The following is a 20854-nucleotide window of genomic DNA, read 5'->3' as shown; positions in this document are numbered from 1 at the left end:
ACCAGAATTTTTTCTGATATTTTCTGATAGAGAAATTTAGTGGATTGCCCACAGGAAAGGTCCAAGGGACCTGGGCCTTCGAGTAGGAGTCGCCGAAGGCTCCGAACGAAGTAAAATCTTCGTGTTGACTTGTGATTTGTCGTATTTTTATTTTTTCACTATGCATGATTTTCAACGAAAAAAAAATTAAAAGTCACGTGATTCACCCCCCCCCCTCTCCTCTCACGTACACTCGATCCAACACAAGGTGCTCCTGAGACCATAATTCAACAACTTCCCAAGAGCATTCCTAGGGGGATCTAGGGAAGCATTACCCACAAATCATGAGGGCTGGCTAGGGTTTCTCCTATCATGAACCATCATCTTCATCGCTACTCCATTCGTTTCCCATAGACGATGATAGTATGTTGCGATCAAAATCCATAACCCCATGTCAAAATTCGTTACGCCCCACTCCATGACTTAGGAAAGGTCATCACACTCTTGATCTCCAAGAATTGCACTCTTCACTTCTCACTGGTCCTGCCAAGATCAACACCCATTAGTGGGCATTAGCGATATTCAGTAAAGCCCCTTTGATACTTAAGTCACCAAGGGAACAAATTGCAAGAATAATCCTTAGCCTTGAAAGGAAAAAAACAATATTTTTCAATATTAAATCATATTTCATTATTAAGTTACGCTAAGTCCTTTACTTGGATAACTATTGCCAATCGTCTTTATTCCTACGCATATTCATAAATCACTATGTTATCAACAAAATGATCAACAACATGACAGAAGACTCTTTTAAAATTCTCTTCCCCTTTTGATAAAACTTTTTAGATAATTGGCCGAGAGACACATGAGCCTATTTGCTGAGTGTCTCGCATTGATGGAGCCAAAACTTAGGGATCACATACTCAAAGTACTTGAAAAATCGAGAAGTGCTTAGATGGCTAAGAGCCCTTGTCAAGTACCTGATCCAAAACGTTCAAAGAGACATAACAAAGATAATTATAATTAAAAATAATAATTTTAAAGTTTAAGATTATAATGCATTATACTTATTTTTTAAAATTTTAATTTCATTCAATTTTTAGGTCAAATAAGAGGATATTACATAGCTACTATTTTTAATGACTAAATAACTAGCCCTGAAAAAATTTAAAAGACTCGTATGTAACTTTGTAAATGAGAAATTACTAATAAAATAAATAACTGTCATCTGGTCCCATAAAGAAACTTAATAATTGGTATATGATAGACGCACAAAATTAAAGAGATTATACGCATATCTTAATTTTAAAAAAAAGAATCAATATATTTAAAATAATAATACGTTATAATAAAACTCAGCTACGTAAATTCGTAGATTTTAAAAGTCAGAAGATATTAAAAATAATAGTAACAATGACAACAGCAACCATTCGGCGGTTGGTGCGAAGACTAAAACTTTTAACCTTTTTTGAGGTTTCTATATTTAGATAGACTTTGAGGCATTATTTAACATTATGCCCTTTTCCTTTGGGCAATTACAAAAAGTTTAGGCTGTATTTTCGTACAGAATAAGAATAATAAAAAAATTTAGAAAATTTTCTACATGAACTGATTTAACATGAATCAGAAGCACTCGAGTGATTGGTGAAATTAGCATGGCCATCGTGGTCGTCCACTCAACTCATTGTAAAAATTGGCAGACCCACCACCATTTACCCGCATGGTCCCACTTGCAGCGAGTGGAACACGTTGGAGTTTGGACCTTGTCCTGGCGGCTGACCGACCCTGCGTTGGCAGCCACACTTCATTTTTTATCCTAACGCCGCGACACAGAACAAGATGGCCCGCCCTTCGGCTTCTGACCCACGCCGACGCCGGTGAGAAGCCATGGGTTTCGGCGACGCGTCGCTTCCTCCTCCTAGACTGTCGATTGGATCGTGATCCCAGTTCCCAGCCCAGGGACGAGGATGAAGGTGGGCTCTTTGTGGAAGTCTCTTCTGTGCACCGGGAAACGGTGGGTCTCGGAAGCTGACCCAGGCAGGGAGGCGGCAGAGGACCTGCAACGGGAGGCCAAGAAGAAGAGCATGATTTTACGCTCCTCCGGCTCACTGTCGGGTCCCTGCTCCAGGTCCAGCGCCTTCGCGTCAGTCTTCTCCCAGAGAGGGGAGAAGGGGATGAACCAGGATTGCTGCCTCGTTTGGCAGGTAAGCACATGTTCATCCTCTTTCCCCTAAAACGAATCCATAGCATAGTTAATTCAAAAGGCTGGCTTTGTGGATCATTGCCCCTTGGCTCGTCTTGGACGAGCATCAGCGGGGATCAGTTTCTCCCCTCCCGTTGCTTGCTTCTCGAGCTTAATTAACGATCGATCATTGAATTGGGCACTAGGAATTCGGATGCCAAGAGGACATGGCGTTCTGTGGAGTGTTCGACGGCCATGGGCCTTGGGGGTATCATGTGGCCAGCGCGGTGCGGAGGGCGCTTCCTTCTTCCCTACTCTGCAACTGGCAGGAGGCTCTCGCAAAGGTCGCCGACGAAAAGCTCTGCCATTTTGACCTGTGGAACCGCTCCTATCTCCTAGCCTGCGACGAAGTCGATAAGGAGCTGCAACTGGATCGCACGCTCTCCTTCCACAGCGGCACAACCGCGCTAACGATTGTCAAACAGGTACTGGTCACGGATTCTTGAAATTCTCTCCGACCTGCCTTGTCTCTTTATAGCAAAGACATCAAAATCGCTCCAAATAGCTGTTGAGCCAGCTTAGCTTGTTTGGTTTCCCATCAAATAGTCTGAACTTCATTTTTTGTTTTCAGGGGAACCTTATTGTGATTGCAAATATCGGCGATTCTCGCGCCGTACTGGCAACAGTGAACGAGAATGGAGGATTGGTTCCCGTTCAACTCAGCGTCGATCTTAAGCCTAACTTACCTCGTAAGTTGAATCCTCCTCGAGGATCAATTAATTCGATGAATGCAACGTCGCTTCTTCTTATGACACTGACGTCGACTCCGTCGACCTCAGAGGAGCTCGAGCGAATCACTGAGCGCAGAGGTCGCGTCCACTGCTGCGCGGATGAACCGGGCGTCTACAGAGTTTGGCTACCGACTGAGGAAGCACCGGGACTAGCAATGTCAAGAGCCTTCGGCGACCACTGTGTCAAAGAATTTGGTGTAATCTCCGAGCCTCAAGTGACCCAGAGGATCATAAGCAACAAAGATCGATTCGTGGTGCTCGCCACCGACGGGGTAATCAAAATGCATGCGATTGGCCAAAGCTTATCAAATCATTCACTCAAGCTCGAACCATCGTCTTGTCTTGTTGTATGTGTGTAGGTTTGGGATGTTATCTCCAACGAAGAAGCAATACGCATCGTGTCCGCGAGCAAGGACCCGAGAAGGTCTGCTCAGAGGCTAGTGGGTTGCGCCATTCGTGCTTGGAGACGCAAGAGAAGAGGGTATGCGGTCGATGACTGCTCTGCAATATGTCTCTTCTTGCATCCTTAGTTCATGTGTTGTGGCACATGATTCAGATAACCACAAGTAACGTCCACAAGTTATGTGGGCACATGATTCATCATTTGAGCCTTCAATTTCTTTGATAACAAGTCATTTGCAAGTAGTTTTCCATGTGTCGTTGTCATCCAGAGTAAAGTTAGATACGCTTCAATTAATTTCACAAATCTTATTTCCACGTTAAAGATTTATTAAGTCTATATATTTTTTATTCTTCCGTTTGATAAGGTGTGTGAGAGTATGGTTGGCCTTAGATCAAACTTGGGTTCGCTAGCTTCACTATATTCGAGATGGATTAAGCTAGATTCTTAGGCTTTAGGGTTGATGTCCCAAGGAGGGAAGGATACGTGGTTGGTTGATGCTGAACTTAAAAGTGACGTGCGTGGCATCTAGTTGGTGCTAGTGCCGGAGTACCAAGGGAGTGAAAAAGAGACAGTAGCGCAATTATGATTATGCTCTAAGTGGGCATGATGGACCAACATATTTTTTGTCTAGCTAGCAAATAATTTTAAGATAGACATTTGCCTACGTTACTCATGCACATGAAGCTCGTGAAGCTTAACTCGACATGATCAAATTGTGATGTTGACTTGATGTACTTAAATTCCATAAAGATAGTATAAGATATTCGAGGAACCACAAGATGAGAAGATTAGAGCTAGTTTAACAATTTTGATAAGAGTCATAAGAGGTGAACTTTATATGTGAAAGAAAAGAATGACACGTGGAGTAGGCTAAGGGTTTGGTGCATCTCAGAGACTCAAGAACCTCATAATGTGGGCTCTTGACTAACATAAAGGTACATTGATGTGGGAATAATATAAATAATTTATCTTTTTTCTATTTTTGTGATGTATTTTCGTCTTTCACAAGGTTATGATTTAAGTCTATTTAAACAATTTATTTAAGTTGTTTTGAATAATTTTGGATTAGTACTATTTGATTTTCTTCTCCAAACATGAATTTGATTATCTATTTTTTGATATTCTTCGATAAAATCAATAAGTTGTAAAAAGATTGCTTCTAGTATTCGTGTGTGAATCAATGAATTCAATAGTTTCCGCTACATCACACATCAATTAAAAAAAATGAGCTAGATTGTGTGACGCAATTGATATGTTTACAATTCCAAGTTAGATAGCTTGATTGAGAGCTTTTGATAAGAGAACATGAGTTCTTAGTTATACTCTAAGTATGAGCTTTATCTCGGATGTTTGCAAAGGCTTACCAGGTGTAAGTCGAGCAAAATTGAAGATTGAATCAACTAATATTTGTTTCAATCGACTAAAATACTTAGTCGACAACCTAGTTAATTAGTGTCTCGTGCTTGAACAAATACTTAATTTCTATTTGATTTAAGTTGATTATATTGCCAATTGAATCGACTGATATGAATGTTGGACAAGATAAGCCTCTTATATTGACTAGTTGAGTCAACTGGATGGGTATCAATTAACTCATTATCATTGAGTCAACTAAATTCTAATGGAGCGGTTAAAGATAAAAGTTATTGGTGAATAGGCTTATGATCTTATCTAATTCTGTCGATTAGATGCAAGACTTACTCAACTAAATACTAACCATGAGTGATAAAGTTATTTTATCTAGATAACAATCGATAGTTGATCGTTGAAAAGCTGAGTCAATCAATTTCAACCAAACCAAAAGTTGTAAATGCGTTATCTAATCATTTTTTTAATGCAAAGGAACCTTTAATATACAACTCATAGACATTAGGTATTCTCTTCCCCATGCTTATTTTAAGACTCCCAGTGCAAAAATATCACAATGACATCCAATCCTATTTTCATTTAAAAAATAAGTTAGTTTATTATAATTTTAATCAAAACTACTTGATCAAAAATTATTTCAACTAATTGATTAAAACTACTCTAACTTTATTAAAACTGCTCCAATACTTTTATAATAATTTTGATCAAAATTATTATAACATAGATTAGTTTAATCAAAATTTTTTGGAGCAAATTTAACCCAAAGTCAGTCATTGGCTAATAGACTTCTAATCTTAATTATCCAACCGCCCAACCCAGTTGATTAGATACAGCACTTACTAGACTGGATACTAATTAATATATTTTATTTGGCTAACAATCGGTTGGTGAATACTTGACTCAACCAATTTCAATCAAAAGCTACAAATGTTCCATAGATATCAGGTAAGGGAATATTCTCATAGATATCAGGTATTTTCTTTTCTATGTTTATTTTAAGACCTATTTTCGTAAAAAAATTAAATTAATTTATTATAATTTTGCATTGATTAAAATTATTCCAATTTAATTAAACTTAAAATTATTTCAATTTTATTGAAACAACTCTAATGCTGTTGTACTCATTTGAATTAAACTACTTTGAGTAAATTCACTATCTTAGCGGTGATCAAAAATTGATTTCATGATCATCTATGAGGAGGTAAATCGAGAAGTTATAGTTGATCATGACGGAAGAGGACATTACCGAGATTCGATCCTTGTCAACTTCAATAACTCTGTTTTATTGTAACCAACTCAACTATGCCCCGATGACCAATTTGAATTAAGCCAGATGGAACGCGGAGTAATTTAAATAAATTTTAAAAAAAATAAAGTATTTTTTTTAAAAAAAAATTAATATTTTTCAATAAGTAAAGGAGGGTGAACCCTGTTTTGCTTCCCACAGCCCCAATGCATTATATTCATCGGAAGACAGAACGAACACCCTTAACTGACTCAAATCTCAAACGGCAATCATCTGTGTTGTTATATGCTCCACCATCCATCACCACCGCCAACACCAAGAGCTAGTAGCATTATACACATTCAACTAAGGATCGGAGCTTAACCAACCAGCACCAGCACCAGCACCAGCACCAGCTAGCTCTGCGACCAGTTCGTCCAACACTTCCTCCCTCACCAATCTCTCGATCACCATTCCCAACCCATCCATTTCATCCCCCAGCTCCAACCACTCGTCATCCATCGCCATCAACTCCGCACTGCCTACGTTGGCTCGCTTTCTCACCAACAGCTGCCATGTCTTCTCGAGAAGCCCTTCGACGCCCCACATCGGCCTGATCCTCGTCGTCGCCTTCACCCACGGATGCTTATCCAGACACGGAGCGAACATCGCCGCGAGGATCATGTTCGTCGAGTCAAACATCAGCTTCCTCTCCGACGGCGACCATGCAGCCAGCTTGCCGTATTTCTTCTCGAGCCTGGTGAACAATGCCGGCTTCAGGGGATATTCTGACGAGTAGCATGCATCAGAAAGATCACTGCGCTTGGCGTTGTGAATGCCGGAAGCAATCAGCATATCGAGCAGGTAACTGTAGTCTCTCTCGTCTTCGTCCCTGAATTCCTCTTCCAGAAACGATTGCTGCTCCTCTCCTCCATCGTCGTCGTCGTCGTAGTCGCTCAAACTAAAAACCTGTGAGTCTCGCGCGAACGTATCCGATGATGAATCCACGGACCGAGTTTTTATATGCGCATCTGCCAACGACAAGAGTGCCATTAGTAATTCAAAAGAGAATACGATTGCAAGAGGAACAAAGGTTTTCCATGCCATTTTACAGTTACCAACGAGATCCCCGATTGGATTTTCAGAACACGATTGATGATTTCTTCTACATGCTGATGCTTCCTGAAAGCAATATGCGTATTGATTAATTCACCTTAAATACCGTTTTTAATCTCTAAAAAGAAGCATATATTTCTAGGAAAATAAGTAATTAATGTTGGAGCACTAGTCAACTGGCTGCTACCTTATCATCTAAAACACAGAACAGCAAGTTACCTTTGTTAATGGCTTTCTTGATGATGTCTCAAGTCAAATTAAACAGTGCTACAAGACTACCATTGAGTGATTGCTAAGCAATATGTGAATAGAATATCATAATGTACAGGCTAGAAAGAATTAAAAGATCTTATGATGAATGATTTATTGCATTTAGCATACTGTGCATCGCCTATATATGTACCAACTAATACGCACCTCTGTAATTGAGCAGGAAACTTTAATATTCTCTGAAGTAACATTAGGCACCAACCTTTGACATATCTTCTCACTTGGCTTGCTCGATGTATCTGCATCCACATAAACAAGTGTAAGTTGATTAGTGAGCATTAACTAAGAAACCATAGTAAGTAACATATTCTTAATATTTCAGCTTGGTTTTAATGATTTAATTTGTACAAGCTCAGATCAAACCACAAATCTTACTTAGTTTGCAAACTAAATCATAACCTCTAAAGCAAAAAATCAAAATTTTGTTTTGGATCTTTTGTTCATTTTGGTTTATTGGTTTCTTGTCATCGATAATCACAACTAGTCTTCTATACACTAACCCACCAAAATTCTTGAAGTGAATCCTGTTGCAATAATTTTTTCTACTACCTCTGGGTGATGATTTTCCTCTTTGATTCAAGTTCTCATTCCTCTTTGATTTATGTCCATCATTGGGAGTACAGAAGTGCTCATCACCAAATTGACGAATGTTGCTAGAGGTTCGACTTGCATAAGTTGCCGATAAAGCAGGAAGAGCACTATCTTGACTTTTGTCTCTTTTGCTAATGCTCGAAGAAGATCCCCATAATGCTCGAGTGTCTATTCTTGTTATGTTATCAACAGAAACAAGTTGTGAATGCGTTCCTCTTTCTTGAGCTTCCAGATCAGTTAAGTAAAACATTTCAGCCAAAGAATTTGAGCCTACGCCACAATATCCTGCCCCTTCAAAATGATTATTCGTCTTCGTCTTCAAATGTCTAGACATCTTCTGAGAGCTCCCATCTCTATCACTAATGGAGTCCTTCAGTTGTTTAGTAATTTTTCTAGCAATTCCTCGTGAGCTTTCAGTATAGCAATCAAAACCTTCCACATTAGGGGAAGGTTTATGCCAATCCCTTTTTCCATTGTAGGTCCCTGAGAATCCAGATTGACTCGCTAGTCGGCTGTTGGTAGACTGAGGAGGAGATTTAAGAAGAATTCTTCTGCCCCTGCTGTATGAATTACCTATTCTGGGTTCCAAAACAACAACAACATTTGGATTCTGAAGATTAGTGGGTCTGCCTGTTTTTGTCCCCAACGAACAACATCCTTCACCACTTTCAATCTTAGAATCCTTTGACGGATTGAAAATTTTCAACTTGTTTGCGAAACAAGAGAGTGCAAACCACTTAATATGCTGAAAATACTTTCTCAATGAGAAATTGGGTTCTCCGAAGACATCCAACAGATGATTCCTGCGATAGCACTGGCCTCCCAACTCATTCTTTCTTACTTCAAGCTTGTACTGTTCAAAGCTTGGGAATGCCTTGGCACCTTGTTTCTCCTTGCTTTGCTCAATGTTTGCTGTTCCTGTTACTTCACGCACATCTTTGAACTTTTGGTGCATAGCGTTGCTCGTCCAAGTCGAACAATCTTTTCTGGTTAGGAACTCTTGTGAACCAATGACCGGAAGATCAGGAAGACCCATTAACTTTGCAATTACGCCAGGTGAGTACCACCTAATTTCTGTCTCTCTGGGGGCATCCTCAACCATGTGTTCCTCTGTTGGTTTTACACTGACTCCCTCATATGGGCTCCGGCAAGTCTGAAAGAAAATCACAAACATAAAAAGTATTTGAAGAAAACAATAAATTAAGAGTTCACTCGTCGAACTGTAATCCAAACACACATCCATCTCTCTCTTTTTTATAAAGAAAAAGTCGCACTTTGGTCTTAATTATATCGAGTGATCTATCTAACCAATACTAAATAGTGATTTATCTCTCCATCGTCGTGCATGTACAGTCAATCTAAAACAAGGTAGACTAAGAAAGAAGACTTTCAGCTAGACAGCTTCGTTTATCTCCCAAAAGCCACTACTGGAACTGGCAGTGGAGCTAGAATTTGCATCGAGATGGCCCTTAAGTTCCGATTGACATCCAAAAAAGTAGAACCTACTCCTCACCTGGTCAACTGCTAGTCAATCGGCCGAGGTGAATAATGGACAGATTTTAGCCTTGGACAATATCCGTATATCCAATATCCACGTGGCGGAAACACATCCAAGTAGTAGGGAAGTAGCAGAGCGGATAGAGAGATGATCCAGTCCTCACCGGAGATCCGCGACGCCAAGTCCCCCTTCCTCCTCTCCGCCGTCGCTGCTGCCTGGATTTCGCGAACTCTGCTCCGCTCAATATCATCTCTCCCCCAGTCGGGAAAGGAGCCATCTTAAGTCGAGATTGTAGATGAAATCGTCCATCAATGCTCCTCCTTCTCCAAGACGCGATCGAGTTGCCCGAAGAGAAGAGAGCGGAGCGGAAGATGATGGTAAAGTAACTAGCGGAGCGGAGGTTCGGGAAGGACAGTGAGGTTGTTGGACGCGCGCGTTGTGGCTTAGCGCGCGCGTCTTCTGCGAGCCTGTTGATGACGTTACTAAATAGTGCCTAATCAGATTAACGCAAAAGTGTCCCACTACTACTAAGTATAATAATAATAATAATAATAATAATAAAAATAATAATAATAAAAAAAGAAAAAGGCATCCTTCTTTGGATGATGGGGAGAGGTTCTTTTATAGGCTTATGGATGAGTGGTAGTCAGTGTCTGCGTACCACATGGGCGGTCCTGCTGTATTGCCCTTGTGTTGCCTCCTTGGACTTTACAACTGATGCCTCTCTCTCCATAAGAAACAAGAAGATATTCTCTACATTGATGGTGCCTCATCTTTGGGAATTACCTTAGGACATCTTAACATTAACGCCCTAGCAACCCACCTAATAAGGCATTTGATGATTTCATTTTTATTTTACCTTCTTTTCTCATACTACCATGCATATATGTCATATCAATGCTAGACGGAGAAAGGAGTGTTAAAGATTTGAGATTGGGTTTCTTTCGGGGACACTGTCTCTATGATTTTTATTTCGTTTGATAGTGTTTACAATTATGATAATATACAGTGAAAATATAAAGATAAATATAAAATATAAATGAGTTATCAGTAAGTCACTTTTAGAATCATTCGATATTTTCTTTTTCTTGAATATTCTATAGAGGTGAAGAAATCTTCTATAACTTTTTCTTATAATGAACAAGATGATAAAATAAGATAATGCAATATTCACAATAATAAAAAAATATAAGATTGGAGCTCTTCTTTGTGTTACTTTTTACTCATTGTTATTTGCTTTCTATATCATTTGATTGTTCAAGAACACGGCCAAATTCTTCCTTTATAGGGCTTCTTATAGGTCGCTTATTCTCAATGGCTACTTGCTATCATCCATCTGATTAGTCAACTATTAACTTATCTTAATCAATTGACTACTTCAGCTGAATTGATTGCAATTGCATCTAATTGACTGCCTTGCTTTTAATGGTTATTTGAGTTGATTGATCTCCATTTAGTTGATTAACCTACTATAATTTTTGAGTCATTTGATGGTGACAAACAATACTATTAGATCAACAACTCTCTTTTGTAATTCTTGTTATTCCATGAGTTGACTGCTTGTTCTCATGAGTTAACTAATCTTGCCTCTGTAGACTACCTAGTCAAACCCAAAATATGAATAGTATGTTCCTTGGTCATCTAGCCTAAATCGATTTCCTAATCGACTCAACTATCAATCAATTCAATCCAACCTTTAGTTAAATGAATTATCAACTCTGATCAACTTTAAGATTGATTCCCCACCTATGCCAAGTTTACCCAAAATCCAAAATATAACTCACTCGTAGGCTCTCATCTCACTTTCACTGCCCTTCAAAGAGGTTATACCTCTAGGACTTACTCATTTTGCTAAGAGGCCTCGCTATTGAGACTTCTAATACCAAGCGACCTTATTTGTGATATTTTCTCATCTACATAGTATCGGTCAACTGTGACCTACCACATCTTACCCTTACTAAGAAGCCTAGACTTTGATATTTCATCATTTGCCTAGTATTAGTCACCCTTAAATCATCAAGACTTTCACTTATCTAGTCTTAGGTCTTATTTGACTTGTTACAACCTCCACACTAGTATAACCTTAGGATTACCTTAAACCACCAAGACTTCTTTTGTTTAGCAAGTATCTAGTCACTCTTAATGACTTTATCAAATGTTAATCCTTATTAGACTTTCCACTTGTCGACTTTCTTTAGACTTCCCACTTGCTAACACCTGCTAAACTTCCTATCGAAGGATCAATGATCTAGTTAAAGGTGCATGTATATGTGAATCTCTAGCGAACACCTTCAAGTGTGATTCTACATAAAGTCTTGAGGTCTCGTTGTCGAGAATTTTAATACCAAGCGACATTATCTTTTATATCTTCTCATCTATTTAGTATCAGTCAATTGTAACCTACCATATCTTACCATAGCTAAGAAGCCTATGCTCTGAGACTTCATCATTTGCCTAGTGTTAGTAACCCTTAAATAATCAAGACTTTCACTTACCTAGTCTTAGGCCCTCTTTGACTTGTTAGGACCTCCACACTAGTATAAACTTAGAACCACCTTGAGCCATCAAGACTTCCTTTGCTTAGCAAGTATATAGTCACTCTTAATGACTTTATCAAATGTTAATCCCTATCAGACTTTCCGCTTATCAACTTTCTTTAGACTTCCCACTTGCTAACACTTGTTGGACTTCCTGTTAAAGGATTGATAACCTAGCTAAAGGTGTATATATGTGAATATCTAGCGAACACCTTCAAGTACAATTCTACATAAACTTTTGAGACCTACCGTCGAGACTTCTAATAGCAAGTTACCTTATCTTTGATATTTTCTCATCTACTTAGCATCAGCCAAATGTGACTTACCACATCTTACCCTTGCTAAGAAGCCTAGACTTTGGGATTTCATCATTTGCCTAGTATTAGTCACCCTTGAATCATCAAGACTTTTACTTACCTAGTCTTAGGCCTATTGGTGCAGGGAGCACCAAATAATCGAATCTAAGTTTTGATAATGGCAAAGAGTTCAAGTTAAGTGTGTTAAATTATTTGATGAGATGAATTAAGTGTGCAGGTAGCACAGGAAAGCCCTAGTTGCGGCTAGGCACAGGAAAGCCCTAGTTGCGGCTAGGCGGTAGAAGTCCTAGTTGGAGGCTAGGCAGGAAGACCTAATCTAGAGGGTTAGGTGGAAGACTTAGTTTGAAGAACTGGACAAGGAAGTCCTAGCCAGGAGGACTAGGCTGGAAGTCTTGGCAGATCAAGTGCACCAAGCGGAAGTCTAGGCTAGTCTAGAGGACTGGATACCTAGCAGTAGAAGTCTTGGGAGCCAAGGAATGAGGCTAAGTAAAAGACCAATAAGTCTAGAGGACTTGATTGACACAAGGTAAATTCTCTCGAGTATAGTGGGCGAGGATGCGTTCCTGGTAGGGGGAACAGTAGATATCAGTCTGACTTAGGATTTCACTGGAAACCTGAAGTCAAGATCAAAAGAGTTTGTTAAACTATTTCTTTCCTGTTATATTTTGTGCTTTGGACTAACTTGTAATGTAGGAAACGAGGGACTGAAACTTTATATTCCGGGTGCCCTTATCTGGATTTAGGCAACTAGACATCTAGACGCCCAGATAGGTTTCAAGCAATCGGATGTCAACGGGATGGGGCCATCGCTCTTGAGTGGAGTGGTTGAGGACGCGTTCCCGATAATAGGAATAGTAGGCGTCAGTCTGACCTAGGATTTCACTGGAAACCTGAAGTCAAGACCAAAATAGTTTGTTAATATATTTCTTTCCTATTATATTTTGTGCTTTGAACTAACTTGCAATGTAGGAAAGGAGGAGCTGGAACTTTATGTTCTAGGTGTTAGATTTAAGAGGTGTCCTAAGACAATCGCTTTACGGTTATACTATTAATTAGATAAATAGTAATTCACTATTTGAGTGTACATTCCATATGTGTTTGATGAGATCTTAAACTCAAATACTGAATGTCCGCAATATGATTTATAGCATGAGAGAATTTGTGATTGGATCACAACTAGTGAGCATCTCTATATGTGTAATTATGAATGTATTGAAACTATTCATAGTCGAGGAATTGATGAGTACGAGCTTCATCGATTCTGTTGAGACTAGCACGTTAAACTCCTTGGTTAGCCAAGCAGCTGATCTCGCTAGTTGGAGACATTGGATGTTGAGAGTTAAACGTGAATGCTAGTTAAAGGTAACTAGTTCATTGGAGTGACCTACCGTGAGACTTCATATGATTATATATATATATGTCAATGAAGATCTTAGTGCAGCTTAAGCGCGAGTTTCCTTTGACTTGCAGTATTTAAGTCACCTTGGCCATGAAGGCTTATATTTTGACATCTTAAACAAGCATCTCCGAGGAGGTATGGATATGAGATGATTAGGTAGTCAAAGTGCCCGAAGGTGTTTGAATAGCCCACAAATGATTCACCACTCCTTGAAAAAGGAGACGTATACCTTGCGGTCGCTTGTTAGGATTGTTACTAAAAGTCTTTGGCCAAAGCATTACATGTCAAGAGTACGATACTCTTGGATACATGTACAAGTAACTTGAATCTACATGACAAGAAAGTAGCTTGGGCTAGGTGTGACATAGTCAGCCTAGTGGGGATTGACACATAGACCATGTCCTGAACTAAGCGGGTATAAGACGGTGAAAAAAATGAGGTACGTTTAATTAGAGCTGCTGAAGGGTTTAGAATTGTTCTGGAATCAATCGTTGATTTTTTGATCAATTGGAGATCATGATGTACTACTAGGTGTCACTCATGATCGTTCCGTAATTAATGGTTAATTACGGATGGCTAACATAACCGAGAACCTATTGGGTCACACGCACTACAAGTTCTCCGAAGGACTTAAAACGAGTTTAAAAATTAGATTCTCTGAATGAGAGAAATAAAGTTTGGTTGGACAAGACAAAAGATAATATGATGAAATTCATCTTACGAAGAAGAAATGAACGAAATTGATTTCGTTCAAATCAGAGTTCGTTTGATTAGTGAACTAAATGGTTTGATTTTGAACTAAATTGAATCAACTTGGTTTGGTTCATGATGGAAGAGATTTTGGCAAAATGAAAGAGACGAGGAAATTTGTCTTATGAAGACGAAGTGAACAAAACTAATTTAGATCAAATCGGAGTTCGTTTGGTTAGTGAACCAAGCGATTTAATTTTGAACTCGATTTGTTATAGTAAACCCTAAATAAACCCGGTCCGGTTCGGTTCTTGAACCCGGTTTATGGTTTTCTTGGTTTTCTCTTCGATTTTCTTCTAACCCCGCTGGACACCACCGGTGTAGCTCTTCTCAAATAGGGCATCGCGATTTTGTGGCCGGCTCTCTCCCTCCCTACGTTCGTGGCCTCCCTTCCCTCTTCACGCGATTGCCACCTTGAAACCCTAGCGTGAAGGAGCAAGCAGCAGCCTGTTCCTTCTTCCCATGCAAGCGCCGGCGTCCTGGGTTCCCAAGCATAGCGGCACCGATCATGGCTGACCGTCCGCCCGATGGTCGCTGTGCACGAGGAGGTTTCAGGCAGATTGCAGAGTGGCGGGCACAGAGAGAGGTTTTTGTTAATTTGAGGGGTGTCCTAAGACAATCGCCTTACGGTTATACTATTTATTGGATAAATAGTAATTTACTATTTGAGTGCACATTCCGTATGTATTTGATTGGATCTTAAACTTAAATACTGAATGTCCGCAATACGATTCATAGCGTGAAAAATTTATGATTGGATCACAACTAGTGAGCATCTCTACATGTGTAATTATGAACGTATTGAAATTATCCCTAGTCGAGGAATTGATGAGCGCGGACGTCATCGATTCTGTCGAGACTAGCACGTTTTGAACTCCTTGGTTAGCCAAGCAGCTGATCTCACTACTGTCGACATTAGATGTTGAGAGTTAAATGTGGATGCTGGTTAAAGGTAACCAGTTCATTGGAGTGACCAGCTTTGAGACTTCATATGGTTCAATATATATATGTCAATGAAAATCTTAGTGCAGCTTAAGTGCGAGTTTCTTTTGACTTTCGGTATTCAAGTCACCTTGATCATGGAGGCTTATACTTTGACATCTTAAGTAAGCATCTCCGAGAAGGTGTGGACCTGAGATGATTGGGTATAAGTCGAAGTGCCCGAAGGTGTTTGAATAGCCCACAGAGGATTCACCGCTCCTTGGAAAAGGAGACGTATACCTTGCGGTCGCTTGTCAGGATTGTTACTAAAGTCTTTGGCCAAAGCATTACATGTTAAGAGTACGGTACTCTTGGATACGTGTACGAGTAACTTGAATCCATAGGACAAGAAAGCAGCTTGGGCTAGGTGTAACGTAATCAGCCTAGTGGGGACCGACACATAGACCATGTCCTGAACCAAGCGGGTATAAGACGGTGAAAGGAATGAGACACGATTCAATGTAGCTGCTGAAGAGTTTAGAACTATTCTGGAATCAATCGTTGATTTTTTGATCAATTGGGGATCATGCTATACTACTAGGTGTCACTCATGATCGTTCCATAATTAATGATTAATTACGGACGGCCAACATAATCGGGAACCTATTGGGTCACACGCACAACAAGTTCTCCGAAGGACTTAAAACGAGTTTAAGAATTAGATTCTCAGAATGAGAGAAATAAAATCTGGTTGGACCAGACAATGGACAAAATGATGAAACTCGTCTTACGAAGACAAAATAAACGAAATTGATTTCGTTCAAATCAGAAGTCATTTGATTAGTGAACTTGATTCAGTTTTGAACCAAAATTGAATCAACTTGGTTTGATTCACAATGGAAGAGAGTTTGGCAAAACGGATGTGATGGAGAGATTCGTCTTGAGATGATGAAACAAACAAAACTGATTTGAGTCAAATCAGAGTTCGCTTGGTTAGTGAACCAAGCGCTTTAGTTTTGAATTAAATTGCTCTGATTTACTACAGTATCAATTCGGTTCAACCCGAAATAGGGTTTTGATTTGGTTTAATCCTAAAGAAACGGGCTCAATTAAAAACCTAATCTTGGGTTCACTATAGCCGCATGAATAAAAGCTTGCATACTGTAGCTTCTTAAAAATACGAGGATTGCGTTTTCCTCCTCCCCTGTTCATCCTCTCGACACGGCGCCGCCCAAGTTCATCTGCTTCTCCACGACGCCGCCACCAACTGTGACGCTGCCTCCAGCCCTGAATGTCGCCGACGCTCCGCTGGTCTTCCTCTCCGCGCCGCTCCCTCCGACCGATCGCGAGCCCAGCTGCGCGTGAGAAGACGCAGAAACCTGAAAAGGGGGTCACCGTCGCCGCTCTTGGGAGATCGCCTCCCTCGGGAGCTCGCCGCCCTTACGAGCTTGCCTTATGTCTCCTTCCGTAGCCGTGACGTTGCCTGCCATCCACGATTCAGCCCCGTTCGGCAGCCTTCATCAAGCCACGATCCCACCATTGCAGCCGATCGTGATGAGGTCGATCGCCTCTGCTCTGGGTGGTCATGCTCCAGCTTCGACGCCGGCAACCTCTGCTCTGGCCGATCCGATTTTTCCAACTCCCATTGGTGCATGTTGTCCACCGGAAGGGAGAAGCACGGTGGAAGGGAGAAGCACGATGGTTTTGTGAAAACCCTGGATTGCCCTGTTTCTGGCAGTGAGAAGGAGGAAGAAGAAGACATGTTCTTCTTCGGTTCTATTTCATCCGCGTGGGAGAGGGAAAGCTATATTGATTTTCTTTTTCCAGAGCGAGCAATTTGTGAAATTGTTGTCAAAATAATCGTCAATTGTTGTCAGAAGTTTTGCCATCAGGATGTTATTCATCCTCGGTCAGCTTGCAAAGCTTTTGGAGAAATTGTTCCATCATGATCGGAAAGGGTTTTCGATCGTTTGTCCATTATCGATGGTCAAAGGTTGACCATCGAAAACTACATCGAGAATACGATTCTCGGTGATAGTTAGAAAGCCCCGGAACGATCGCGACAAACGTTGTTGCGTGGTTTCCGGAATAAGGCTTCTCTCGATTCGATCGTCATCGATCATCGGCTAGTACCGAAGACGATGACGCGACTCGTGGCTTCCGAAGCCGTCCAGACGGGAGCTTGGCGTGGATCACCAGTAGAGGCGGGACTCCGACGAGGACCGCTCGATTGATGTCAACACCGCTCAAACGTCATCAAAGAGGTACGCGTAGAATAATCTTTTATTCTGCAAATTTTAATTGTGCAAGTAGAATAATTTTATTATGAAAAATTTTAATTTCCTGCCATGCCTTGTACATGTTATTTCCTGCTATGCATGCGTGTGTTGTGATAATAATTAGTTTTAATTATTTATTTATTTCCGCTGCGCACGTTTACGAAACGTGTAGACACGCGCATTGCACCGGGACGATCCCAACAGTGGTATCAGAGCCAGGTTGTGCAAGGCCTACGCGTAAAATGGTTTTACGTGTAGTAGTTAGTCGTAAATTTAATTTAGAAAATTTTAAGATTTTAATTTAGAAATTTCTAATTATAGAAATTTCCTAATTGGTTAGGAAATTTCGTATTAGGAAATTTATTTCCTAATTAATTAGATTTTCTTAATTAAAATTTTATTTCCTAAAATAGGAAATTTTATAATTTAATTCAGAATTTCTAATTATAGAAATTTTCTAATTTGTTAGGAAATTTCGTATTAGGAAATTTATTTCCTAATTAATTAGATTTTCTTAATTAAGAATTTTATTTCCTAAAAGAAAATATTGAGATTTAATTTAGAATTTCTAATTTTAGAATTTCCTAATTTGTTAGGAAATTTGGATTAGGAAATTTATTTCCTAATTAATTAGATTTTCTTAATTAAAAATTATATTTTCTAAAAATAAAATATGTGATTAGATAAGGAGATTTATTTCCTAATCTAATTAAAGAATCTTGATTTGTGAAATCGGATTCTTTACCATATTTTATTAAATTAGATTTACGACAACTATGGCTGGAAATAATCATAATTAGTTGCATTAATTATGTCATGTCATATAATTTGTCATGATTAGTTGCATTAATTATGTCATGTCATTTATTGTCATGTCATGTAGATAATTAATTGTTTGCATGAAAAGAGGATGAGACCTGAAATCCCTTACAAATAATTAAAGCTAACACCTTCCGATAATATGGTTAGAACCGGAGTTTAATTTCTTGTTTGGGTTGTTGGACTCTCTCCAAGCCCGGCCTGAAATTAAACATGTTAGAACCATCGAGATATGATCTCACGATTATCGGGCTGGCTTTAACTTGAAGCGTTGATTTGTTGGACTCTCTCCAAGGTCAATGCGGATAGAGGTGAAGTCGGGTGTTATACATACGATGTATACGTGTTAATGTGTTAACAACCCGATGTTTATGCGACCATTCAATTAGTTGATAGCATAATGTGATAGTTATGTATACGTGATACATAATCGGTACATGCTACCTACCATTATAGCTAAAAATAGCTTGTTGGACTCTCTCCAAGGTTATTTTTATCTATTAATGGATATCAACCCATTTGGAGAATACCTACCATCTCCCGAATTCAAAGTAAGGGCTTTTGAATTCGTAAAATAAATGAGATTAATTAATGTATGAAAATACATTGCAAATCATCTCTCTTATTTACTCGACTGTATTTCTAGATTTAATTGATTACGCATGTTGTCTTTTATTGCGCATAATTTAGGATACCAATAATTTAATTGACTTAACCTTTAGGACTGGTATTGGCATTTGAGAATTGTTCTCAAAATCTGAAATTACAAATTTTATCTAGAGTCCATAAAAGGAAAGTAGACATCTGATGTCTCTTCCGCTTGTGGTAATTTCGTAATTGAATATTATACTGTCTCTTTATGCACTCGGGTATTGGATACTAAGTGCGGCTCTTATATATGTGATAACATAGAGCCTAAGGAACAGTAAAAGACTTGTTTGAAAATTATTACTATGTTTGGTTTTAATAAAGAATATCCATTTCTATTTCTTGTTTAAATAGAAACGGGTCCTATTTGATTTTAGGCAACAATTGCTGTTACCTAATTTGGAATAGAGTTCTTTATGAGACCAGAACATTAAGTAATAGTGATAAGTGTAGATATTTTATGGTATTTTGTTGGATTCATTTTGGGGTTTTTGACTATGTGGAAAATAAATGGTTTAATGAATTGATTTGAATTATATTTGTTTAATCGATATGTTGCATAATTTGATGATTGATTATAATTTCTGCAATTTTGATGGTTAATTTTACATTAATTGATTTTAATTTTGTAGGACTCGAGTTGAACCATGGAAGCCAAATTGGATCGAGTCAAGAGCCAAGATTGACCAAATTGATGGACCAACTTCATGATCAAGACCCAAGTTGATTTGGACTGAACCCATGTGAATTTGACTCGAACCGGAGTTGAATTGGAGCTGAACCAAATTAAGCTTAATTGGAGCTGAACCGGCGCTAAACCACAAATTAACCCGGTCTAAACAGTGTAAGAACCGGCCGATTTCAAATCCCAGTTATAACGAGAAGTTTCACTGTAGCTGGGTATCGCGATCACTGTAGCGCCATCGTCTTCGCCAATTTCCTTCTCTTTTTTTTTCCTAGGTTTAGCATAGCGATCTTCAGTTCTTCTCTCTTCCAAACTCATTTCCGAGTTCCAGAGACGACTACAAGCTAAGCTGGGCAATCAATCAAGGTCGGGATTGCGCGGCGAGGGTTTTGCCAGCGTTTTCGTTCCGCCGCAGATTTCAGCTGATTTCTTCAGATCTAAACCGATCGGAGCTACAAATTACACTCGGAGGCGTTCCTCGAAGGTTATTGAAGGTTCCTGAGCTTTAACTCACCAGCGATTTGAAGGATTCCAGCTGAATCATCAAGTTTAGATCCGGCTCTGTTCTGTTTCGCAAGGGCGTTCCCTGTTGCTGATCAGATTCAATCTAGATTAAATCGAGCTGAGCTTGAGTGGATGTGTCTTCTGGGATTTCTAGTCTATGATCAGATCTAGTGTGACGGCTAGATTGGAGTTGATTTTGAAGGGAAGATCTGAGATTATTTCTGATTTTAGTTTCTGTTCTGTTATTGTTTCTGAAATTCTGTTTACGATTTGTTTTCTGATCAAAAACCATGAATTCGTGTTACTGGTTAATGATCAGATTTTTAGTTGAATTCTAATTTGTTTAGAGTTCTTTAGCTTCAATTACATCAAACCTTCTTGAATCTAATTTCCTTGAATCTGAGTTTCTGATTTAGGTTACTGTTAAGTATCAGTTTAAGGTTTCGTATCAGTTGTTAGTTGTTAGGATTGTTAGTTTATGGTTTTAATGTTTTAATGCAAGTTAGAATTGTTTCTTTAATAATCAATTTGATATCTTAGCCTAGCTTACTTTTCTTAATTGCATTTCATGT

At 39.2% G+C, this 20854-nt stretch overlaps 2 protein-coding genes across 4 annotated transcripts; one reads left to right on the top strand and one right to left on the bottom strand.

Annotated features, from left to right (window-relative positions):
- Positions 1-1750: 1750 nt before the first annotated feature.
- On the top strand, positions 1751-3583 carry LOC141824070 (putative protein phosphatase 2C 34). The gene is made up of 5 exons (XM_074711302.1): positions 1751-2183; positions 2368-2646; positions 2793-2910; positions 3001-3224; positions 3312-3583. The coding sequence occupies exons 1-5, from the start codon at positions 1947-1949 to the stop codon at positions 3480-3482; spliced, it is 1029 nt and encodes a 342-aa protein (XP_074567403.1). The 5' UTR covers positions 1751-1946; the 3' UTR covers positions 3483-3583.
- A 2621-nt stretch (positions 3584-6204) lies between these two features.
- On the bottom strand, positions 6205-9859 carry LOC141822911 (uncharacterized). 3 transcript variants are annotated; one of them, XM_074710210.1, is made up of 5 exons: positions 9587-9859; positions 7884-9078; positions 7482-7573; positions 7061-7130; positions 6205-6979 (listed from the first exon to the last, which is right to left on the bottom strand). In XM_074710210.1, exons 1-5 carry the CDS (start codon positions 9698-9700, stop codon positions 6315-6317), a joined length of 2136 nt encoding a protein of 711 aa, XP_074566311.1. In that variant the 5' UTR covers positions 9701-9859; the 3' UTR covers positions 6205-6314. The 3 variants fall into 3 exon arrangements, with proteins under 3 accessions (XP_074566311.1, XP_074566312.1, XP_074566314.1); XM_074710211.1 differs by having other exon boundaries at positions 7067-7130; XM_074710213.1 differs by lacking the exon at positions 9587-9859 and adding an exon at positions 9439-9574.
- Positions 9860-20854: the final 10995 nt, after the last annotated feature.

The sequence above is a fragment of the Curcuma longa genome, chromosome 3 (assembly GCF_044706935.1).
Source record: "Curcuma longa cultivar G26 ecotype Majalengka, Jawa Barat chromosome 3, ITB_CL_G26_1.1, whole genome shotgun sequence".
In the NCBI taxonomy this organism is placed as follows: domain Eukaryota; kingdom Viridiplantae; phylum Streptophyta; class Magnoliopsida; order Zingiberales; family Zingiberaceae; genus Curcuma; species Curcuma longa.
This window is presented reverse-complemented; position numbering and strand designations above follow the sequence as displayed.

Bases quoted from the DNA above. Each gene is read 5' to 3' on its own strand.
- LOC141824070 (XM_074711302.1), top strand. From the start codon at position 1,947: ATGAAGGTGGGCTCTTTGTGGAAGTCTCTTCTGTGCACCGGGAAACGG. The intron at 2,647-2,792 runs GTACTGGTCACG...TTTTGTTTTCAG, and splicing joins CGCTAACGATTGTCAAACAG to GGGAACCTTATTGTGATTGC. The intron at 2,911-3,000 runs GTAAGTTGAATC...CGTCGACCTCAG, and splicing joins TCTTAAGCCTAACTTACCTC to AGGAGCTCGAGCGAATCACT.
- LOC141822911 (XM_074710210.1), bottom strand. From the start codon at position 9,700: ATGGCTCCTTTCCCGACTGGGGGAGAGATGATATTGAGCGGAGCAGAG. The intron at 9,079-9,586 runs GTGAGGACTGGA...ATTTTCTTTCAG, and splicing joins CTTGGCGTCGCGGATCTCCG to ACTTGCCGGAGCCCATATGA. The intron at 7,131-7,481 runs GTGCGTATTAGT...TATTGCTTTCAG, and splicing joins TTTCCTGCTCAATTACAGAG to GAAGCATCAGCATGTAGAAG.